Below are 22,849 nucleotides of genomic sequence, written 5' to 3'. Positions count from 1 at the left end.
GAGTACATTTGTGATACTCAGTTTGGGTTCCATATTTATTTACTTGAGTCATAAGCTATACACATTTCAACATTAAATAATTGTGTAAAAGAATATAATATTACAAAATAACAAATAAGTACAGGTAATTCCATCTCTAAGAAAAGAAAATTAAACAACTTCGTCCAGAATCGGGCAACAGCAACTGCATTTTCTTCAGCTATCGTTAACTCTCCACCACTGCATGATTGAGAACAGAGCGGGCATTGGCATAGATGACTCATTGTCTGTTCTTCTCCACAGTCACATTGTGTTGGTTCTTTGGAATAGCCCCATCTGACAAGTTTGTCCCTGTATTTACCAACACCTGATCGTAGCCTTATCAATGATCTCCAGGTTAACCTGTCTAAAGTATGTATGTCCAGGAGGTAAACATTCAGGAGGTTTCATCCACGTTTGAAGATTATCACATCTAGCAGCCCACAGTTGTTCTCTGGCTCTGTGCAGAGACACAGTTAGCATTGAAGTTGAACTGAGGAAATTTTTTCTGGATTTCAACCTAGATCTTGGTGGTTGATAGCTCCATGGAGTGGGTGTAACTGGTTTATTGCAGCCTTCTTTCTCTCAGCATCTGCAGCTACTTTCTACCATATATCAGATAGTGCCATGCAATAAACCTTGTCTATAGGTGTTGGTTTCAGGCACCCAGTGATCAGCGTAACAGTTTCACTTAGCACGAGATCCACTTGCTTCACATGAACGGAGTTATTGTCATACAGGACGTGCATACTCACCTGCAGAGAAACAGAGTGCCATGGCGGAAATTCCGTAAAGGGCTTGGAACTTGAGAAGCCCTATTTGACGTTCACGTCCTGGTTCAGAGATGCAGAGAGTTCGATTGTCCTGTATTTACGTGCTTCAGCATAACGTTTAGCGCTATTAGCTGCCGTCCTCAGAAGCCTGGGTTTGATTCATAGTACTGCCAGAAATTTAAGAATGGTAGGAGGACTGGTATGTGGTTAAAATGGTACATGCAGCTCACCTCCATTGGGGGTGTACCTGAAAAGAACTGCACCTCCTCGAGAGGAGCACACGAGTTTACTTTACTTAGTTCAAAAAGGCGTTCAGTGCAGCATGAGAAAATTATGGCTACGCTCAAAGAGACAGGTATAGATGACAAAGATAACTGCATAATTACAAACCAATATAGGAAACAGATAGCACGTGTTTGAGTGGACCAATGACTCACGAATGGTCACAACCAAATGAGGCATGAGACAAGGCTATATTCTGTCTCCACTCCTGTTAAACCTGTACTGGGAGACCTGCTTCAGGAAGGCTCTGGATGATATAATGGTGGCATCAGAGTGACAATTAATAACATCAGATATGTGGATGGTACTGTCCTTATGGCTGACAGCACAGAGAACCTGCAGCAAATCCTGTTGAAATTGGTGGAAATGTATGAAAACCTTGGGTCTAAATTTGAGCACAAAGAAGCCCAAATGCATGATTGTGAGTAAGGGTCTCATCGTAGATCCAGATCTGTGAATCAATGGAGTGACAATACAGAGGACTGAGACAATCGCGCATCTAGGCTGTCTTTAACAAGCACCGGGAAAATTCCCAAGAAATAAAGTGCAGCATTCAGAAGGTCAGGAGAGCATTTAAATGCCTCTGCCAAGTGCTCTTTAGCAGAGGACTACCATTGCAGTATGCACGATGCATACTTCGTATCAGCTGGATATACAGAATATGGAATGAGGAGATATTCACTAGGATAAGTAATGAAAAGAGAACTGTGTAGGGCTGTTAAGATCAAGAAGCTCCCATACTTGGGCCATATCATGAGGTACCTGGCCTTCTGCAAATAAAAGGGAAGATCGAGGGGAAGAGAGGTCGTGCATGTCTTGAACCTGAGGCAATGGTTTGGACAAACAACCATCTCACTATTCTGCAGAACCAACAACAAAATTGTGATAGCTAGAATGTTAGCCAGTGATGATGGATATGGCACTAGAAGAAGAAGTGCTTAGTTTATTCACATAGACTTGCAGTCTGAACATTGTAAGGTATTACAGTCTATGGCATCGTATAAGTGAAAGAAAGTTTAAATTGAAATTATTTCCACTTCTCCTTTTTAATTTACTATAGCATCATTCAGAATTATTACAAGTAATGAAAATAATTTCGATTTCCAGATTCACAGAAAACCTTCATTCACTCCCACAACCATAAAACAAAATTCTCTTCACCCACAATCGCACAAACAAGCCTCATTTTACAGTTTAGTGTACAGAGCGTTAAAAATTCCCATGTCAACCGTCAATTTAAAAAAAGAAATAAGTACCATAAAAGAAATAGCTGTTTTCAATGGATACAATCCCTCAATCATACAGAAAATAATCAATAAATTGAAATTGGCCACAAACCTCTCCCCAATAAAAATTAATAAGCCTAAATATGCATCATTCACCTACATTAACCCCATTATACATCAAATTGCTACCCCTTTAAAAAAACATGATATTAGGGTAGCCTAAAAGACCCATAATTCTAATCAAAAGCTATTTTTCAACCACAATAAGATAAACTTGGACAACAATAAATTTTCGGGCTCTGGCATTTATAGACTGAAATGTGCTGAATGTAACAGTTCATATATCGGTCAAACTGGTAGAAGCTTTGCAATTAGATATGCAGAACATTTCAATGCCCAAAAGCACAATAAACACTCAGCCATGACCATCCATATGAAATACACCGGACATAGCTTTACCACAATCGAACAGGATCTCCAAATTTTAAAAAGACTAGATAAAGGCAGGCTCATGACCGAGTTCGAAAATTTATATATTTTTTTTGGACCAAAAATATAATAAGAATAAAAATTTAAATGATCCAATAGACAACCGAAGCCCTCTTTACGAACAATTAATATTTTCGCTCAATAGTTTAAATCTGAAAGACAAAAGACTTGTTAACGTCCTCAAAACAAGCTCTCCAAGCACCCCCACTAAGCCACTCAACTCATCACGCCCCTATTCTCCCTCCAATACACACAACTCCTCCCCAAGCGCCAATCACATACCCACAGCCCCGTCTTCTCAAATCCACTCCCCTCCTCTAAGACGTCACACGTACAACACGAGGAGCAGGACATTAGCGACAGCTAGTGCTCCACAAACCTCCTAACAATTAGGTAACAGCTCAACAGCTTTCAAGGTAAGTTTTAACTTTCACATCTTTCATTTCTCAATGATTTCCCCTTTTTTTCTCTTTTTCCGTCATTTCACTTGACAAATCCTCCATTTTCAGATTTCCCTCACATGTAGGACAGCTCAAACACCGATTGCACTGCACAACATTTTCGACCGTTGCCCATTCAACCAACAACTGACTTTCCCACACTTCAACAACAAAATATACGCAAACCTTTAGTCAACTAGGAAGAACCTAATGATGTTTTTAACTATCTTCATTTCAAGCCGGTGTTGTTTTAACTCTGTCTTAGCACAGCCTCATTTTATAATCAACAAAAGCTGTTCACTTGCACTGTGCACTCCATTCAAATAGAGAGTGACCAACGGAGTTGACTACCTCATGAATCCTAGAGCGAATTATTTTGGTTGGAGCCAAATTACAAATAGACAAATTGGAATGTTTTACCTCATCAATTTTAACAATTATAAATAAGTGTACAGTAATTATAAATTGTGTTTTATTTTGCCAACATTTGTATATACTACGTAGAACTACCATCGAACTCAATATCATATAGACTTTGATTACTTTGATTTTTATACTGTGCATATGATGGCCTCATTTTAATATTAAGAAACCACTAGCGTATTTTACTATGTGTAACTAGTCTATTGTTATTTCGTTTAGGATAGGACTTTGTACATGTTTTTTAATGTATTCTTTCTTACATATTATGTTCATAATTTCCAACCAGACGTCTGGTTTAATTTTGAGGTGCTTTGATATGACTGATGATGCCCCACATGGAGGGCGAAACATGTCTCCATTTTAACGATGTTTAACTAAAAATGTTAACATCCTGTAATGTATTGAATAGGTTGGAGTCCAATAAATTCTCTTATATTATTATCATCCAGAATGTAACATGGTTATGCTGTCGACAGAAATATGGATTTTTATTTACATTTTAAAATACCATATATCATCATCTGAAATCTTTTGTCATATGTAATTCAGTAAAACCATTACTGTGTCCTTAAATGCATTAGAAACTAAAGGAAAAGAAAGTTCTATAGTCCATGAGAGAGAGCCAATCATATTAGAGGCCTATATGGTATTCAGGGAGAAGAGGGCTAAATTTAATTTGAATTGCATAGGAAACCATCCTTCAGCAATATGTGTAGCATTAATGATAGTGGTGGTGGTGGAGAACTGGTAATGCGCACGTAAATGCAGTTAGGAAGTTGGAAGATGAGTTCATTTTTCATGTGACCGCATTAATTTTCCTCTACCATCGGAAATGATGAAGTCATCATTGATCAAATTCCAGGAAGAACTGCGTAACCATGAGTTTGAAACTTTGAAATCTACGTCTGGAAGAGGTAGCAGAAATCAACTGATTAAGTACTAAATTTTTCTGTCATTTTTCCCAGGTCTCTAATCTTTGTCAGTAATCTAACATTATTGTCTAGGTCTTATTTAATTAAATGTTAGCTGTTTGTTTAATATTTATCAGAGACATTTGCCCTTTTATTATATTATAGGCCAGAATAAAACATGTTTGTATCTCTTACTATCTCAATTTCAATAAAAAATGACATTGGCCCTTTTAGAATCAAGCCACAGAAGTATCACTTGTGGTCAGTGAAGGTTTATGTCTTGTAATGGGAGCTAAAGGTGCCATACGGAGGTTCTTTGAAGATTTTAGGAAGAGATTCGGCTTACTATCCTGTCTTAGAAATGAGATATTAGTGACAGTGCTGAAGAAATCCTACCAAATTTAAAATCACAATTTCAGTCTGAATATTTGATTACAATAGCTATTATGTAAACTGTAGGCCTATACTGAGTCCTATGGGGCTGCCTTTGTTAGAAAACAGTTTTGAAAATAAAATGAAAAGTAATATGGTATAACCTGTAGCAGGAAGCTGTAAACATTTCTTCACTGATACGATATTTTATGAGAGAAAATTCATTTTACTTACTCTAACCAAGTAAGTTATTTATTGAACCTTGTTTTTCCAAGGGAAAGTAACATGTCCATCTTCCAGCACTGATGTCCGTGCTAAAAAGAAGTTGTAGTTTGCAGTATAGACAATTACAATTCTGAAGGATCAGAAACTGGAGAGAAGTGATTTCAGCATAACGTTGCTGTTAAGTATGAGAAAGTAGAAGAAATAGGCCCTTACAATTAGAAACATTCACAAAATGAAACCTTCTGGAAGGAGTTTGGGAGCAGTGACACAAATGCAACTGCTATGGTTGCGTAAGGGTTTGCCAGTAATCCAAAGAAATAGAACTATGAAATGAATATGAATGGCAAAGAACTGAAACCTGAGTGCTATCATCCTTCAAACCAATTCATGTCAACGAACTGAATGAGGATGATTTTGACAGGGGTTTGGAATTTTGTGATTTTAAGGTAATTTGAAAACAAACTAGAGAATTGCAGATTGCACTTTTGTGACAAAGTGTTATTCCATATGGAATGGAAATGTTAATCAGCACAGTTTTCTCTACTATGCTCAATAAATTCTGTAATGATTAAGGAGAAAAGTTTGAAATGTATCAGTAACAAATTTGGGTATGATTAGGTAATGAGGTTCCTTAAGTGTATGTATCCTGGTTAATGGTGATTGGTATTGTGAAATCCTTGGTGATCTTGTGATCCTAGTGATGCAGATTCATTTACACCAACATCATTGTTTAAATCAACACAATGGCATACCGGTACCTCTCCAATAACGGACCATTATATTGGTATTACCTCCCCACTATGCCGATTTGCTGAAATGGTAGATGTGAAGGTGACATCTAATGGAGTGGCCAGCTCAATTTTCTGATCTCCCAGCCTGTGATTACTGGCTGAGGGGCTATTTTTTTTTTTGCTAGGGGCTTTACGTCGCACCGACACAGATAGGTCTTATGGCGACGATGGGATAGGAAAGGCCTAGGAGTTGGAAGGAAGCGGCCGTGGCCTTAATTAAGGTACAGCCCCAGCATTTGCCTGGTGTGAAAATGGGAAACCACGGAAAACCATCTTCAGGGCTGCCGATAGTGGGATTCGAACCTACTATCTCCCGGATGCAAGCTCACAGCTGCGCGCCTCTACGCGCACGGCCAACTCGCCCGGTGAGGGGCTATTTAAAGTAGAAGAATTATGCTTGGTTATCACTATACTGAGACAAATTGAGGATGAGATCAATGCCATTTCAGTGAGCATATTTTGTAATGAACTTTATATAACATTACAGTTATAAACTAATGTCCTCATATTCCTTGAGGTGGTGCAGCTATATTTAGGCAAATTCCCTGTGAAGGTGAGCTGCGCATACCTTTTTAACCACATACCATTCCTCCTGCCAGTCTTAAATCTCTGGTAGTATTGGGAATTCAGCTGGCCCTGCAGTGTAGGGGAAGTGTGCCTGCCTCTTACCCGGAGGCCACGGGTTTGATTCCCGGCCAGGACAGGGATTTCTATCTGGTTCTGAGGGCTGGTTCGAGGTCCACTAGCCTATGTGATTACAATAATGAGGAGCTATCTGATGGTGAGATAGCAGCCCCAGTCTAGAAAGCCAAGAATAACAGCTGAGCGGACTTGTCGTGCTGACCACATGACACCTCGTAATCTGCAGGCCATTGGGCTGAGCATCATCGCTTAGTAGGCCAAGGGCCTTTGGGGCTGTTGCACCATGGGGTTTGAGGTAATGGCACTAACCGTTACATGATGGAGGTGGACATTGCTGCTTATGTGAGGATGTAAACAGTGAGAATTTTGAGGCAGTAGGGTAAATCTGGTTTAATCTGGATCATTGATTTTCAAATGTATTATTATTTTGATCCCTGTAACTGCAATCCTGTCATCATACCATGCAATGAAACATGTTGCCATACTTCTGACTGATCCTGCATGTATTGTCCACAAAATAAAAGGATGTCTGGCTCCTTGCTTGAATGGTCTGAGTCACAGCCTTCAGTTCAGATGGTCCTTGGTTCAATTCCCAGCCAGGTCGATTTTAGCCACATCTAGTTCATTTGTCTAGCTTAGGGACCGAGTGTTTGTGTTTGTCTCTTCATATTCACTTAACATCCCACACTACCAACCACAACAACAGTAAACACATCCCTCCATATAGTGCTAGCACCAGGAAGGGCATCCAACTGTAAAAGTGGGTCAAGTCCAAATATGCAACACAATTTGCTCCTGAAACCCACCAGGGTATGAAGAAAAAAAACAGCAGAAGAAAATTAATCATTTATATATACATACCTATATCTCAAACTTTAAGGGCAATGTATGGTTTGGGTTAAAACTAAAGGTAGTGAGTGAGGTGGAAGTAAATAAGAAATAAACAAAATCACTATATAAAATGCACTATGGTTTTTAAATAGAAAATCAATGGTGAATGCAAATAATATGAAGAATCATTATTCATTACAAATGACAGGAAAGTTGACTTCTATATTTTTAAATTTAAATACAAGTAGGAATGGATAGTCCCTTTAAAAATAAATTTTGATCACCTCTCAGCATTTACTTCCTCAAATACTTGGCTGCTGGAATATATATTGTAAAATGTTGTCAGTGTAGGCAGAAATATTCTAAATTTATGTACAGTAATGGATTGACATGTGTATATTTAAATATAGGTAAACTAAAGGAGAATGTTGACCAAAATAGTATTTAGTCAACTTATAACTATACTCTGGCCTGAAAATACTATAAGTACTGTATGTAAGAAATGGTGAAATTACAAGATGAAGCAAACTTCTCAGATATTCAAATATTATCACTCACTGTAATTAAATCTCATCATGTTACTCTTTTGTTGCCAGTCAGTACTGCATTTACCAAGCTAATTAAATATGAGTTGGATATCATCTCAACCTTCCTCTGGAATGCAATAACCATGAAAATCTGCCACAAAGCTGAGAGTTCAATTCAAACATACTTTCCTTCTTAGTTATCCTTAGGAGCCTGAGTTCACTCTTCCTGTTCCTGACAGTCTTTAAGTTATGGCATACCAGGCATATAAACTTTGGAATTATCGTATATTGATTAATAAACAATGAGTGCCTTATACAGTATACGTTAATTTTAATATAATGTTGTATGATAGACATGTCAAGCATCAGAGACTTCAGTAAATCAATGGAGTTAGAAGTGATACCAAGTGGATAGTCTTGGAATGCCGTAGTTGATCAGTATAAATATCTCAGAACTAACATTGATCTTAATTTCATAAAGTTCAAAATGCCTTAAATTATAGATTAAAATAAACAGTTTTATGAGTGTCAAAATCAAATAATTTGGGAATAGTCTTCTTATTATACATTGTGTCCCATAAAAATGTACTCATACTTTAAGTGACAATAAATGTGTTTGTTAGCAAAGATACAAATTTAATGGAGGATATGAGAGATTAAAGAACAGTACAATACATAAACCAAATTAAAGTAAACCAGTTAAGGAAAGATAACAAGGCTAGTGTCCCCTGCATACTCCATTTATGTACATGTCCAAACATACAACTGACATTTTCAATACATAGTTGACAATGTGGACCATTGGATTCATTAGCATGACAAAACATTTTGTGTGGAATTACAAGATATTGTCTTTCAATTCTCTTTCAACTCCTTGATTGTTGCTGGCCTCCTGCCATAAACCTTGTCTTTGAGATATCTCTACAAAATGGACCATTGGCGGAGGTCAGAAGAATACGTAAGGAATTCAGTGCAACCTTTTCATCCAATAATCTGTTTTGAAACACAAAATAAAAAACAAACAAAGGGTATTGAGTTATCGCCACTCAAAGATTAAGTACATTTGTTGGGACATCCTGAACATCAGGACTTCATGCATGGAAAGAGAGGTTGTATCCGACAATTGCTGTTATGGTAATAGTATCCATAATAGTGGAAGGTTAACATTGATTACGTTTATTTTGCTATTTTATGACATCCCTAAATCATTCTTTACTGTAGAGTAAAATAAAGCTTATAATTTCATCAACATACTTTTTTTAATATGTTATCTCTCCATGGGGACAAATTTGCTTTACCGTACACATACAGAGGAACTCAGCATAAGTGTTTAAATGAGATGACATACCTACTAATTATATCTTGTTTACTGTTACAAGATTACAATAAAGTCTGATGTTATAAAAAGAGGTCCTTCATCTTAATACCAATTACAGGATTACAAAACCAATTCTAGCGCCTCTTGACAGCTGCTGCTCCTCGTGTTGTATTTGCTGGCATAGATTTAGGCTTATTGTGGATCATAGTGGCACAACGTGGAATGTGTCGTTCAGCAGCAGCTTCATTGAACTTCCTCAGGCAGTGTGGGCACTGGATGTAGTCCGACGTATCAAGAGGAGGAGGTGGAGGAAGGTCTCTGAGGTTACCACCTGCTTTGACATGGGCTTGTGCTTGCTTTGCTGCACGAATAGTAGCGATGAAGTCCTCATGCTTTTTACGCCAGTCGTCTTTCTTCGATGGGCCCTATTTTAGAACAGAGATAAGGCATTTATAGTTCAACAGTATTCATATTTTCAAATGGTTCATGAATTGAAGACATTAAATGATTGTGTGGTGAAATGAACAACCAAATTAGGCAATTTTTTTCACTGACTTCTAATTCTTTGGTTATATGAGAGAGTTGTGATTTAACTGAGTACAAAAATTCATGTTTGTAAAACAGTGAAACTTTGCACATGCACCAAATAGTAGCTTCTTAAACCAAAACAAAAAATATGGAATGATGTTTGACTCCATGTTTCTGAAAAAAAAAAATTATTACTGAGATAGACATTTTAAAAAATGTAGGTATTGTGATTTCTAGGTACACTTTTCTCACATAGACAGAGATGTACTAAACTGTACACATATTATGTATATAGTTCAATTTACACAGTAATAATAACGACATTTGGCCACCGAAGAGGCCAAGTGCAGGTCTTTTGAGTTCACGCCGCATAGGTGACCTGCGTGTCTATGAGAATGGGGCCCTACCTATGATGAATTCTAATGCTGAAGACGGCACACATACCCAGGCCCCGAGCCATTGAAATTATTCAATGAAGGTTAAAATCCCTGACCCGGCCAGGAATCGAACCTGGGACCCTCTGAACCAAAAGGTCAGCACGCTAACCATTTAGCCATGGATCCAGACAATTTACACAGTAGATGAGTGATTTTATTACATGATCATTTAAAAATGTTTATACTTGATGCAGCATTGCTTGGTAACAATTTTGCAACATTTAATATTTTATCAGAATTTTCGTTATGAGCAAAATACAGTTCACCTACCATGCAGATACAAACCCTGTGGATACACACAACGAATATTATACTTGTAGATCCAACAAATACTCTGATATAAACTAATGACAATGATAGACTATTTCACATGGATGACTTACATTTACACGTGAACCTGAAAGTGAAGCCAGAAGATTTTATGAATTTGGTATTAATATTATTTCAAATTTTTAAAAATATTTCTACACATATTACACACTAGTGAAATATAACCATGAAGCACCTGTAAAACAGCAGAAGATATGTTTTGGATGGTTTCATTATATTTAAAAATCCATGTGCAATATCAGTCGATAAGGAATTGTAACGTTATTAGAGTTGTTGAATAGTGAAGTTGCAAAACATCAATGGACTTCACAGGATTAAACCTCGTCTCAACTGACATAACTTTTAGTCTTAGAAATGCTGCTTTTCATATCGTACTTGCTTGCTTTTGTTTTAAAGTTCCAAGGTTGTTTTTCTACACATTGATGGTGATTATTATTTTAAGGAGGAATACAACTAGGCAACCATCGTCTCTTAACACTAATATTAGGACAAAATGGATGAGTTACGACCCTTTGAAGAATGTGGGTATTGGCAATATAAAAGGGACTGGTCATGAAGATTAACCCTTTCCACTCATACTGAGTGTCAACCAGCTTTTGTAAATTCCAGTTCCACTTGTATTCTAGGTTTCTTTTTGTTTACTAAACTCGTTGCTATGAGAATTTCTGTGTCTGCATGTGCTGCCATTCTGCACTATGATTATCATTAGGTTATTACCACTTACTCTCTGTGCATTGTTTTCCATGGAATAACCACTCATGTTAATGTAGGCCTACTGTATGAGAAAGGAGGCTGGTTCTAGCAAGAGGTTATGGACATTCTTGTGGATCACAATGAAAGTGAAACCTATGTATAAACTGATAGTAAAGAAAGTGATGAAACTAGTGGCATAGAAAGTGAAAACGATTGTAAAGGAGATATTAAAGGTGATAACTGTAGTATGATAGGGGCTGGTGATAGCATGATCAATGATAACTGATGTTTCTTAGTGTCTGTATGAGATTCAGTACTCAGAGTAAACAAAAGTTAGGATAAAATTGAGTGTCATCGTCAGATTATTTTTCAGCTGTTCTTCACAGGTGATGTCCTCAGTGAAATTGTTGCCCAAACCAATAGGTATGTGATGAGTATTGATTGGGTGGACCAAAACCTAACATTGTTTCTTAGTTTTAACTATATCAATACGGATCTATACGTGATGTGTATTGATTGGGTGGACCAAAACCTAACATTGTTTCTTAGTTTCTTACCAAGAAATGAATAAAACTCCCACCTGCTAAAAGATCTATGTGGATTGCATGGCATGATGTGTGCCTGAAAGAACTGAAAGCCTGAACATGGAACTCAACCCCAGACCAAAATTCAAGATTACTGGTCTCCAACATGAATAAAAACCATGTCCTTCTTCAGTGATGTCAATTACTTTTTCAAATTGTTTGGATGTTGCTTATCAACCAACCTACTGCAAAAGCCCATGGAGTAGCCTACAGATGAGAGAAAATCAGATTTAAAAAAACTTTGAATCAAGAGTTCAGAAAAAACTGTATTCCATGACAAAATGTGCCTGTCGATGAAAGCACCTTCTAAGGTCAAATTGCTTTCAAAATGTATAATCCCATGAAACCCACCAAATGGTGTCTCAAGAGTTTTTGTCCTAGCAGAAACCAAAACAGGTTATGTGTCAACATTTATCCCATACTATAGAAAACCTACAACAGAGAGCCTGGTAAGAACCAATTTGATATTTTCAACCCAGATTATGCTACAATTGTTAGATACTCTTCTGCCCACATTAAATGGTTCTGGTATACTAATAGATGCTATCCCAGCTATGATCTTGCTAAGGAAACAAGAGCTTTAAGTTATCTTACAGGATCTCTCAATGGTGGTCAAAAAGCCAACGCTTGGACTTGAAGTGAAGGCATATAAGGACCATGATGAGGATACAATGTTCCTGTGCAGGAAAGATAAAACAAATGTACTCATGCTGAATATGTTCTACAATCTATCCACAGAACAGGTGTTATGAAAGGACAAAGGAGGTGGTGTTGGTTAGTCATCACTGATCACACTTGTCAGGTGGGACCCGTTGATCAATCCAACCACTACAAGGTGAGGCCGCGGTCCCTCCTAGCTCTCGGGGAAAGGCAAAAATCTAATGTGGTTAGGTGTTTTCCTTTCAAGAAAATTATTTAAATTCTGTATTACGTAGAAGTGGTAGTACGCTCCCCACCAACGGGCAGGCGATACCGTAGGTTATTCTGCCGCAGAATACAAGTCCCCATTTATGTTCCAAAATTTGAAAAATACTACGTAACCCCAAGTCTGCCCCCCCCCTTCCCTACAAACTGCCATATGGGCATCCGTGCACAGAAAGCTACCTGTTCATCCGCAAGAGTTATAAATTGTGGCGCAAAATGCTTTTCTGACTTCTTGAAGTAGCTATTGTCTGTAGCTTCATCTTATTCAATGACAGTTTGAAAATGAAAAGTCAGAAGCTAGCATGGCATCTTGTGTACAGAGAGCAACTTGTGGATCAGCTGGTAAGGGTTGTTCAAAACCTCCCATCTTGAAGGCGTGGTGGTCATCTCTCCACTTCAAATGATGAGGATAGACTGCTGGATAGCCATTGTGTACTCATACTGAATATGATCTACAATCTATCCACAGAACAGGTGTTATGAAAGGACAAACGTGGTGGTGTTGGTTAGTCATCAGTCATCACTGATCACACTTGCCAGGTGGGACCTGCAATAGGCAACCAAAACTCCATCATGGAATGTGTTTCAAGAAATATCACACTGCAAACAAGTTTAAATAATGTATAATGCAGTACAAAATGTTTTATCTAAATAAATAAAATAGTTTATAAGTTATAATTTTTCAAATTGTTGTAAAAGAAATGTTTCCTTGAGAATTTGTAGTGTGAACTGGCTGGGTAGCATTGGATTTCTTCTTACGAGTGCAAAAGGTTAAGTATACTCTCAAGTTGAGGGACCATGAGGGTTCCTCTTTCAGTTGCCTCTTAAAATAGCCAGGCAATATTATGGACGTATTACAGGCCCCTTCCAAATGTGATGGGGTAGGGGGAGGGTTTTGGCAGTCTGCTATTAAGAGCAAGAAAGCTGCATAAGCCAAATGGCTGCTAGGTTGCCTGAGTCAGGAGCTTGCTGGAGGAGGGTTACAGAAAAAGAGAGGCTGGATTTCTGTCCGACCTCCCTTGGTCAACTCTCTTTCTCTCCCGACCCTGACAGTAGTAGGTTTTCGAGATCTTATATTTTCACACCTTTGGTAGCCCTTCCCTTTCTTACACCGTTACCTTAATTTTTTGAAGTGTCAGATCTCTTTCCCTCTGATTAGTGTTAATACACTATTGTACTTCTGATTGTACTTCCTCTTAAAACATTAACCACCACCACCACCACCACAGAGACTTTTTTGATCTCCCCTTGGGAGTGGGCATGGGGGTGGCAGAATATCACTCACAGTATCCCCTGCCTATTGTAAGAGGCAATTAAAAGGGGTCTCAGGGATTCTAAACTTGGGAGCTTGGGTTGGTGACCATGCGGCACTCAGCTGAGTCCTGGCATTGCTTCCACTTACCCTTGCCAGGCTCCTCACTTTCATCTATCCTGTCCAACTTCTCATGGTCAACTCTTGTTCTTTACTGACCCCGGCGGTATTACGCATGGAGGAGTAGGGAGTCTTTAATTTTCTTGCCCTTTGTGGCCCTTGTCTTTCTTTGGCCGACACTTTCATTTTTTGAATTGTTGGATCACTTCAATTTTTTCTCTGTGATTAGTGTTATATAGAGGATGGTTGCCTAGTTGTACTTCCTCTTAAAACAATAATCACCACCACCACTCTTATATTTTTACTCAGCTGGATCCCACCTTGTCATTATGCCTTTTAGTACATGATCCATGTAAAATATAAAGAATAAGGATAAAAGATCACAGCCTGTTTGTGTTACTATTCTGTAGAGTTTAAATACCCTCGATTGCTGATATAATTTCAACAGGTAAGAGTACTTAAAATCTATACAATAATAACTCTTTTCCTAGACTTACTGTAAATACGTGTAACACAAAGTGGTAAGCACATAAAAGAGAAAGACCATATATCAACTGTTGTACCCCATATTCTTACTAAGGGGAAAAAAGAAGGGCCTTAAATGTTTTGATTGTCAAACTATCATTTTCAGAACTTGGGAGAGTTAATAGTATTAGTTACAAAATAAGTTATCAATTTGTGTTACTTATTTAATCTCTCATGTCCTTTAATATTTCATTTCGTTGCTGTAGTGGGGAGGCTGGTATATCCCAATGAATCAGGTAGCTAAGCCATAGATGCTTCTATATCAGATGAATGGCTATCAAAAGGGTAGACTACTGAATGATTCATTGAAAGTGCGTAGCAGCCTTTTAGAAGTTGCACGAGTAGCAGTCTAAATAATTGCCTGAAACAGCTTTGTAATATTACTCAACATGGCTCAGCGTGTTATGATCCTTCAGTGACTGTAGGCTACTTAGCCGGCTTGTTTGGCAGGTATTGTCTGAAAGGGCATTTGCACCGAAAACCTTCAAGCATTTTATCAATCATTACGTACTCACTAGGACAGTACAAACTGTTACATTTTTCAATGAAACGTTAAAATATTTCATGGAATTTTGTCATTTTATCAACTGGTAGATGGCATTCTCAGTCATCAATGTTGTCAAAGTGTAAAGCACGTAATAACACCTTGAAGTGCTTGATGCTCATAATGCTATGGAAAACATCAATCCCTGTACCATCTGTAGCCCAAAGGTCTTCCACAAGCTGGGACCTAAAAGCTCCTAAAGAGTAGAGAAGCCCTAAGAGTGCTCTGAGTTCCATGATATTAGTAGGTCTGCAGTTTCTTTCATGCTGAAAGTTACCTCTCTCTTTCTGTAACTAAATATCAGTATAGTTGACAATCTTCTGTACAATAAAAATCAAACCAAACCAAACCCCATGGCACAACAGCCCCAAAGGGCCATGGCCTGCCAAGTGACTGCTGTTCAACCTGAAGGCCTGCAGATTATGAGGTGTCGTATGGTCAGCACAAGGAATCCTCTCGGCCATTATTCTTGGCTTTCTAGACCGGGGCCACCACCTCACTGTCAGATAGCTCCTCAATTGAAATCACATAGGCTGAGTGGATCTCGAACCAGCCCTCAGATCAAGGTAAAAATCCCTGTTTTGGCTGGGAACTGAACCCAGGGCCTCCAGGTAGGAGACAGGCACGCTACCCTTATACTGCAGAACTGGTTCATTTTTACAATATCGTCAGGAAAAAAATAGCTCCCGGATTTCAATTGGAGTTTTGACATTCCTGGTTAAAACTTTAGGCACTGGAAGGTGTATTACGATATTGTAACACAGTCCACGGCCAGTCCTTATGAATGCTGGGTGCGTACACCATTCTGTTGCACCAACCTTGCCTGTGAAATCTATTTCATGAACACCAGCACTGGATCCGTCATCACCCGATAGCTCACTATCTGTATCATGGTCACTAACCTGAAGATCGTCAGTTTTGCCTTAATCAATTTGTGACTGTTTTCTGGAAGTATCTTCTCCTGCCTCGTCAACTTCTTCCAATATGCATCCTACTGCTTTATTCCCATTATTCACAAATGCAGCTGTTCTCGCACTTTCTTCCTTTTCAAGACTGTCTGTCAACTTTCATATCCTTTCGTCTTCAGCAGGGTCCATATTGAGGTGGATATGCATAAGAAAGTAATCAACTATACGAACAAATCTCGGAAAACACTTTTGGCCGCGTACTGATCACAATGACCAAGTCATAGGTTTCCCTAAAAGGCGCTTTGGTGTAAAAGACCACCAACTGACTCAACCGCCTGCCTCCCTGTCTACAGGCTGATTGAGGGTGGCCAACCTATCAGATGTGGTCGAGGTAGTCTGGAGGGGTGACCTTCAGACGGATTGCTTGTCGAAAACTTTTAAATCTCAGTTGTTTAGACCACTATGCAGCCGATTAAGGGTTAACATAGAATCAAATAGGGGAAATGCAGGAGTTGGTCAAATAGTAGAAAAGAAAACAGGGCAATAATGAAGTTACTATGACAACATCATGAACAAGTTGTTGTCAAGATAGACACCAAGCCAAATGCTTACCGCAGTAATACATGTCTACATGTCTATTAGTTCTGCAGGTGATGGAGAAATCGGAAGAATATATGAAGATATAGAAGATTTAATACAATATTCATAAGAAGATGAAAACCTAATTGAGATGGAACACTGGAATGCAGTAACAGGCCAAGAAAAAGAAGATACTGTGGGAGGAGAATATGAACTGGGATAAAGGAATGAAAGAGGAAACTGACAGCTAGAACTCTGCAATGATCATAATTTAATCTTTGTCAATATGTGGTGTAAAACACAAGATGGTTGTATATAGGTATAAAATCTAAAAACTAGAAAATGTCAAGTAGAATTCATATTGGTTTGACAGAGATTAAGAAACCAAATGTTGGATTGCAAGGCCTTCCTAGAAGCAGATGTGAATTTCGACTGTAATTTGGTGGTCATGAAGTGCCAACTAAAATTGAAGAGAGAAAGGAAAGCATATGGATGTGATAGATAAGTTGATGAAAAAAGAGGGTGAGTGAATTAGTGTTGGCTACTAAATGCATGATTCGAAGCAGTGTATCGATTCATTCAAGTGTCCGAGTGAATCGATTCACAGGAAAGGCGACCTCACGGCACACGATTCAGCTTACTCCCAGCGGACAGTGCTGAGTGGCGCACTCACTGGACGTTGACGGGGAGCCGAGCTTCCGCTGCAGCGAGACAGTGTATCATGGCACATCGAAAGAATCGTGAACGAGCGCGGCTCAGTGAGACACATGATACACACGGCTCCTTATCGGCTCACTGGACACGCGGAGAGCCGAGCTTCCGCTGCAGCGAGGCATTCAGTGAATCATGGCACATCGAAAGAATCGTGAACGAGAGCGGCTCAGTGAGACATGATACACACGGCTCCTTATCGGCTCACTGGACACGCGGAGAGCCGAGCTTCCACTGCAGCGAGACATACAGTGAGCCATGCTAGACTGAAAGAATCGTATGCTATAATGGACTCGCGAGCTCAGCTCATTTGAAAATAATACCCATTTGCATTCACTGTCCTCTTCTTACAGGGAGGTTTAAATAATAGATGGATTTATTTGCAGTGTTAAAAAGTTAGTCACAACATAATTCTGAAGTAGCTAGTAAGTAGGTAGGCTATTAGGTTATACTATTTATTAGTTTAATGAATCTTAGTATTATAACTTAGTTGACATTTGACAGTTAAACTCGACTCTATCCTGCCCTATGACTATGAGTCATGCTCATGAGTCATGACCACTCAAAAGTACCTGTTTTATATTGGGAAGAACGGCTCAGTATTCTCTCAGTTCATATGTCACATCGTTGCACAAGACTTCAATCATATGTGGACAGACGCAATAACAGTATGTTGAATCAGAAAACCAGCGGGCTACTGTATATCTCGGGTAGCCTATACAAAATATGATGATTTAAAAAAATCCTCAGCTGATAGAAAAATACTTTTAAAAAAAGACTGAGCGAGTTGTCGTGCGGTTAATATCGCGTGGCTATGCGCTTGCATTCGGGGGATGGTGGGTTCGAATCCCACCGTCGGCAGCCGTTAAGATGGTTTTTCCGTAGTTTCCCCATTTTCACACCAGGAAATGCTGGGACTGTACCTTAATTCAGGCCATGGCTGCCACCTTCCTAACCTTTCCCACCCTGCGTCGCCGGAAACCTTCGATGTATTAGAGTAACTAGCATTTTTCTAAGAAAGGAGTTCATAGTATGAAGACCAGATGGCAGCTGTGAGCACTGAATGCTGTTGCTGCTGTCTTACCAGCACATACTACACAGATGCAGTAGGAGCGGTGACCAATGAGCCGTGAATCGGATCACTGTATCGATTCAGTAACGTGAACGGAATCAAATGAATCGATTCAGTAAAATGAATCGAATGTCCCATCACTAGAGTGAATGTTTCTAGAAAGAGAAAGGAACAAAGGAGTGCAAATCAAGTTACAGTATATCTACAAAGATAAGAACATTGAAAAGATCACATAATAGGTAAAACACAATAACAGGTCAGTGTGGGAAGAGGAAGACAGAAAGAAAAAACAAAAGGATAAGGGCTACATGAAAAAGGTGAAATAGACACAAGAGATAAAGAGTGGACAGTCATCAGGAATTAGATCAGTAGGGCTCGGTGGATAAGTCATGAGATAAGAGACTTGACTGAGGTATGGTGGAAGTACAAGAATGAGAAAAATGAGGAGGGCAAAAAAAAAAATACAGGTACCTAAAGTGGATAGCAAGTTGAAGCACCGGCAGATGAATGGCTGAAAGAGAAATGTAAAGTTGTTGAAGTCTATATGGTTGTAGGAAAGATATATGCTGAAGTTAAATAACTTTTCTGAAAAGGAACTAGGTGCATGAATATTAGCAACGCATTTGGAAAACTACTTTTGGAGAAAGAAGACAAAGCAAAAATGTTGCTGAAATAATCTCCATACCAACTCTCTTTATGGTCTATAGAGTTAGTTACTGGCTTTTGTTAAACTTTTACACTGATATTTCCCTTATTTTTCACTGTATCAGAAAGGATAAAGAACAAAAATTCACCATGATCTATTTTTGTGTAAAGCCAACTGTAAGACCCTCAAGACATCAAGTTATCTGCCACCTGGGCGATAGGTCTAAATGCAGATGATCGGACGGTCGTTTGACAAAAATGCAGACTGTATAACCCAAGTTTTGCAACATTATAAGGAAGCAGAAATTAATGAAATCTTACTTGGAATGACTGTCAGAGGGGAGATGTGTTCATCGCGATGACCAGGAACCTACTATCCCACCCCTAGAAGTACATTTACTTTTATAACCTCACTAGCAAATGTACCCGTGCTTCACTACCGTATTCTACATTGTATACGGATATCAAAGTAAATTACTGTACATGAAGTGAAAAAGAACTTTTAAATTGCATGTCTCTTGGCATTAACCAAGAAAAAGCATAGGGAGGTCCACAGACGTTTCCAATGTAAAGTGCGAGTTGCGGAGTTGTGATGATAACGACAGGTCTGCTTGTCTACTGTAATTCACTATGTGTAACGTCAGTCACATTTTGATGGGTAAATTTGTTTATAATCAGGGGCACCCATGCAAGGGAGCACCTATACCTAATGATAAAGAGAATCAGGTAAAAGAGCTTTGAAAAACATGCACGCTCCCTTGCCTTCTGCTAGTCAAATCGAGAATGGAATTATTCCTTAAAATGGTACATATGCGTTGGAGGAGGACCCCATTCCTACTGCCAGTTAAAGTCGATGTGGGGAGTACTGATTATAACAGCAGATGCCCTCCTGCTGAAAGTCACTATTGATTTGTAAAGTATTAATTACAATGTCAGACACACCCCTTCCAGATCGCTACAAATCGACTTAAATGAATAAATGTAGATCGATATACGGAAGTATATGCATGTTCACCATTTACAGAATAACTGCTGATAAACGGTGCATCATATCGAAAAACGGATTGTACGAAAAGACGCCTCTGGCCTCATTTAGCGATCTAAATGGCTGGCTCTATTTCCTTGTATCTTATCTATTTAAAGGTAAGATTGTTTTAGAAATGTTGAATAGGTTGAAATTTGTGTAAGGTTTTTCACACAGTGAATTACTTTTCAGATACTTATGCGATAGCTTCAAACATAGAATTTGGCTCACAGATGGCTACTGGGTGGGCCAATATTCATGTAGAATTTGATGATCCCATCTTTCCTATAAGTGAATCAAACCTTCAATTATACGTGTACAAAGTGCAAAATTTAGGTAAATCCAGAAATAGAGCCAAATTTAACATATAAAGGATAGAGATATGACAAAATGTCATAGGACCAAAGTTGTAGATTACTCCAAATTGAATGGAGATTGTGCCATCCGTTTTGTGATACATTTAGCCACCGAATACCTCGAAAGGAAGGTCTGCACCGTCATTAAAATTACCTCCATATTTCAATATTTTTGGGGGGTAAAAAAATAAATTTTTTAAACATCTAGTAAATTTTCTGTCAGTTACAGGCTAAAAGCTATAATTTTGCCAAATTTCAATTTTCTAACTCGTCTGGGAGATTGTGCTGCCATCTTGATATGGGGGAGGGGTTAAAAATTAGGACTTTCAGGAAACTTTTAAGCCCATGAAACCTATAGGTTATCATTCTGGATAAATGTCACCAATGTGTTCTTATGCAGATTTGAAACTCCCAGTGTGTCCCCCTCAGAGAATTTGGAGAATTTTAGATTTTTCTAGGGATCGTGAAGTCATCAGCTTGTCTGGTACCAAGTTTTAAGCTTCTAAGGTGCCTAGAATGGTCTCATTAATGCACGCCTGTTTTCATTCTTATGCCTTAATTTACACACACACACACACACACACATAGTACAGTATATATATATATCGCGTAGTGGTTTTAGGGGCGTCGTACTCCCACAGTATGTTTTCCAGGTAGTAAGTCATACTTGAAAGTCATACTGGAACATACACACGTCCATTACCTCGGTCATTTTGACTATTTTTCACCCTTTCTCACCCCCTATGTCAAAGGGAGCTGAAGTTGGACTTTAAAAATCCGGAATGTTACTATTCATCTCAGCGACCCAAAAAACTATGGATTCGACATTATTTTCGATCATTTTTATATCTCAATCCTCCCTCGTCCTCCACCACAAAGCGGGATGAACTTGGACTTATAAAATATCCGGACTCACTATTCATCTCAGCGACCCTGACAACTATGGATTCAACACTATTTTCGATTGTTATTATATATATCACTCTCCCTTTGCCCCCCACCATGAAGGGGGCTGAACTCGAAAAAATTCTGGAGTGTCACTATTCATCTCAGCGACCCCGAAATGTATGGATTCGACACTACTTTCGATGATTTTTATATCTCAGCCCCCTCGTCCCCCCCCACCCCTAAGGGTTTCTGGGGTGTCCTACCCACGTGGTTTGTCTCCTGATACTAAAACTTCGAAGTGTACATTTCATCTCGGCGACCCCGAAAACTACGTATTCGACACTATTTTCGATTAATTTTATATATCACTCCTCCCTCGCACCCAACCCCATAGGGGGATGAACTTGGACTTATAAAATATCCGGAGTCTCACTATTCATCTTAGCGACTCCGACAACTATGGATTCGACACTATTTTTGATTATTTTTATATGTCACTCTCCCTTCGCCCCCACCATGAAGGGGGCTGAACTTGGACTTTAAAATATTCCGGAGTGTCACTATTCATCTCAGCGACCCCGAAAAGTATGGATTTGACACTACTTACAATGATTTGTATACCTCAGCCCCCTCGCCCCACCCCCCACCCCCTAAGGGTTGCTGGGGTGTATTACCCCCATGTGGTTTCTCTCCTGATACTAAAAATCCAGAGTGTCACTATTCATCTCAGCGACCCCGAAAACTATGTATTCGACACTATTTTCTATTATTTCTATATATCACTCCTCCATCGCCTCCCACCACGAAGAGGGCTGAACTTGGACATTAAAAAATTCCAGAGTGTTGCTATTCATTTCAGCGAGCCCGAAAAGTATGGATTTGACACTACTTTTGATTATTTTAATATCTCACCCCCTCTCCTCCTGCCCCTAAGGGTTCCTCTGGTGTATTACCCCCACGTGGTTTGTCTCCTGATACTAAAATTCCGTAGTATACAATTCACCTCGGCGACCCCGAAAACTATGTGTTCAACACTATTTTCGTTTAATTTTATATATCACTCCCCACTCGCCCCCACCCAAACGGAGCTGAACTTGGACTTTAAAAAAATCCAGAGTGTCACTATTCATCTCAGCGACCCCAAAAAGTATGGATTCGACACTATTTTCGTTAATTTGTATATCTGACCCCCCTCGCCCCTAAGGGTTCCTGGGCTGTCTTACCCCCACACGGTTTGTCTCCTGATACTAAAAATCTGGAGTGTACAATTCACCTCGGCGACCCCAAAAACTATATATTTGACACTATTTTTGTTTAATTTTATATATCACACCCCCCTCGCGCACACCCCAAAGGAGGATGAACTTGGACTTTAAGAAATTCCGGAGTGTCACTATTCAATGCAGCAACCCTGAAAAGTATAGATTTGACACTATTTTCGTTAATTTGTATATTTGACCC

General features: G+C 39.0%; 1 protein-coding gene across 1 annotated transcript in view; it reads right to left on the bottom strand.

Moving 5' to 3' along the window:
- Positions 1–7,872: 7,872 nt before the first annotated feature.
- Positions 7,873–22,849, bottom strand: part of LOC136856960 (DNA ligase 1) — a 434,127-nt gene continuing 419,150 nt past the window's right edge. The window contains exon 6 of the mRNA XM_067135255.2: positions 7,873–9,693. Coding sequence (XP_066991356.2) covers positions 9,403–9,693 — 291 coding nt within the window. The 3' untranslated portion in view covers positions 7,873–9,402. The remainder of the gene's footprint in view (positions 9,694–22,849) is intronic.

The sequence above is a fragment of the Anabrus simplex genome, chromosome 1 (genome assembly GCF_040414725.1).
Source record: "Anabrus simplex isolate iqAnaSimp1 chromosome 1, ASM4041472v1, whole genome shotgun sequence".
Taxonomy (NCBI): domain Eukaryota; kingdom Metazoa; phylum Arthropoda; class Insecta; order Orthoptera; family Tettigoniidae; genus Anabrus; species Anabrus simplex.
The sequence above is the reverse complement of the archived record's forward strand: the minus strand, read 5'-3'. Positions and strand labels throughout refer to the sequence as shown.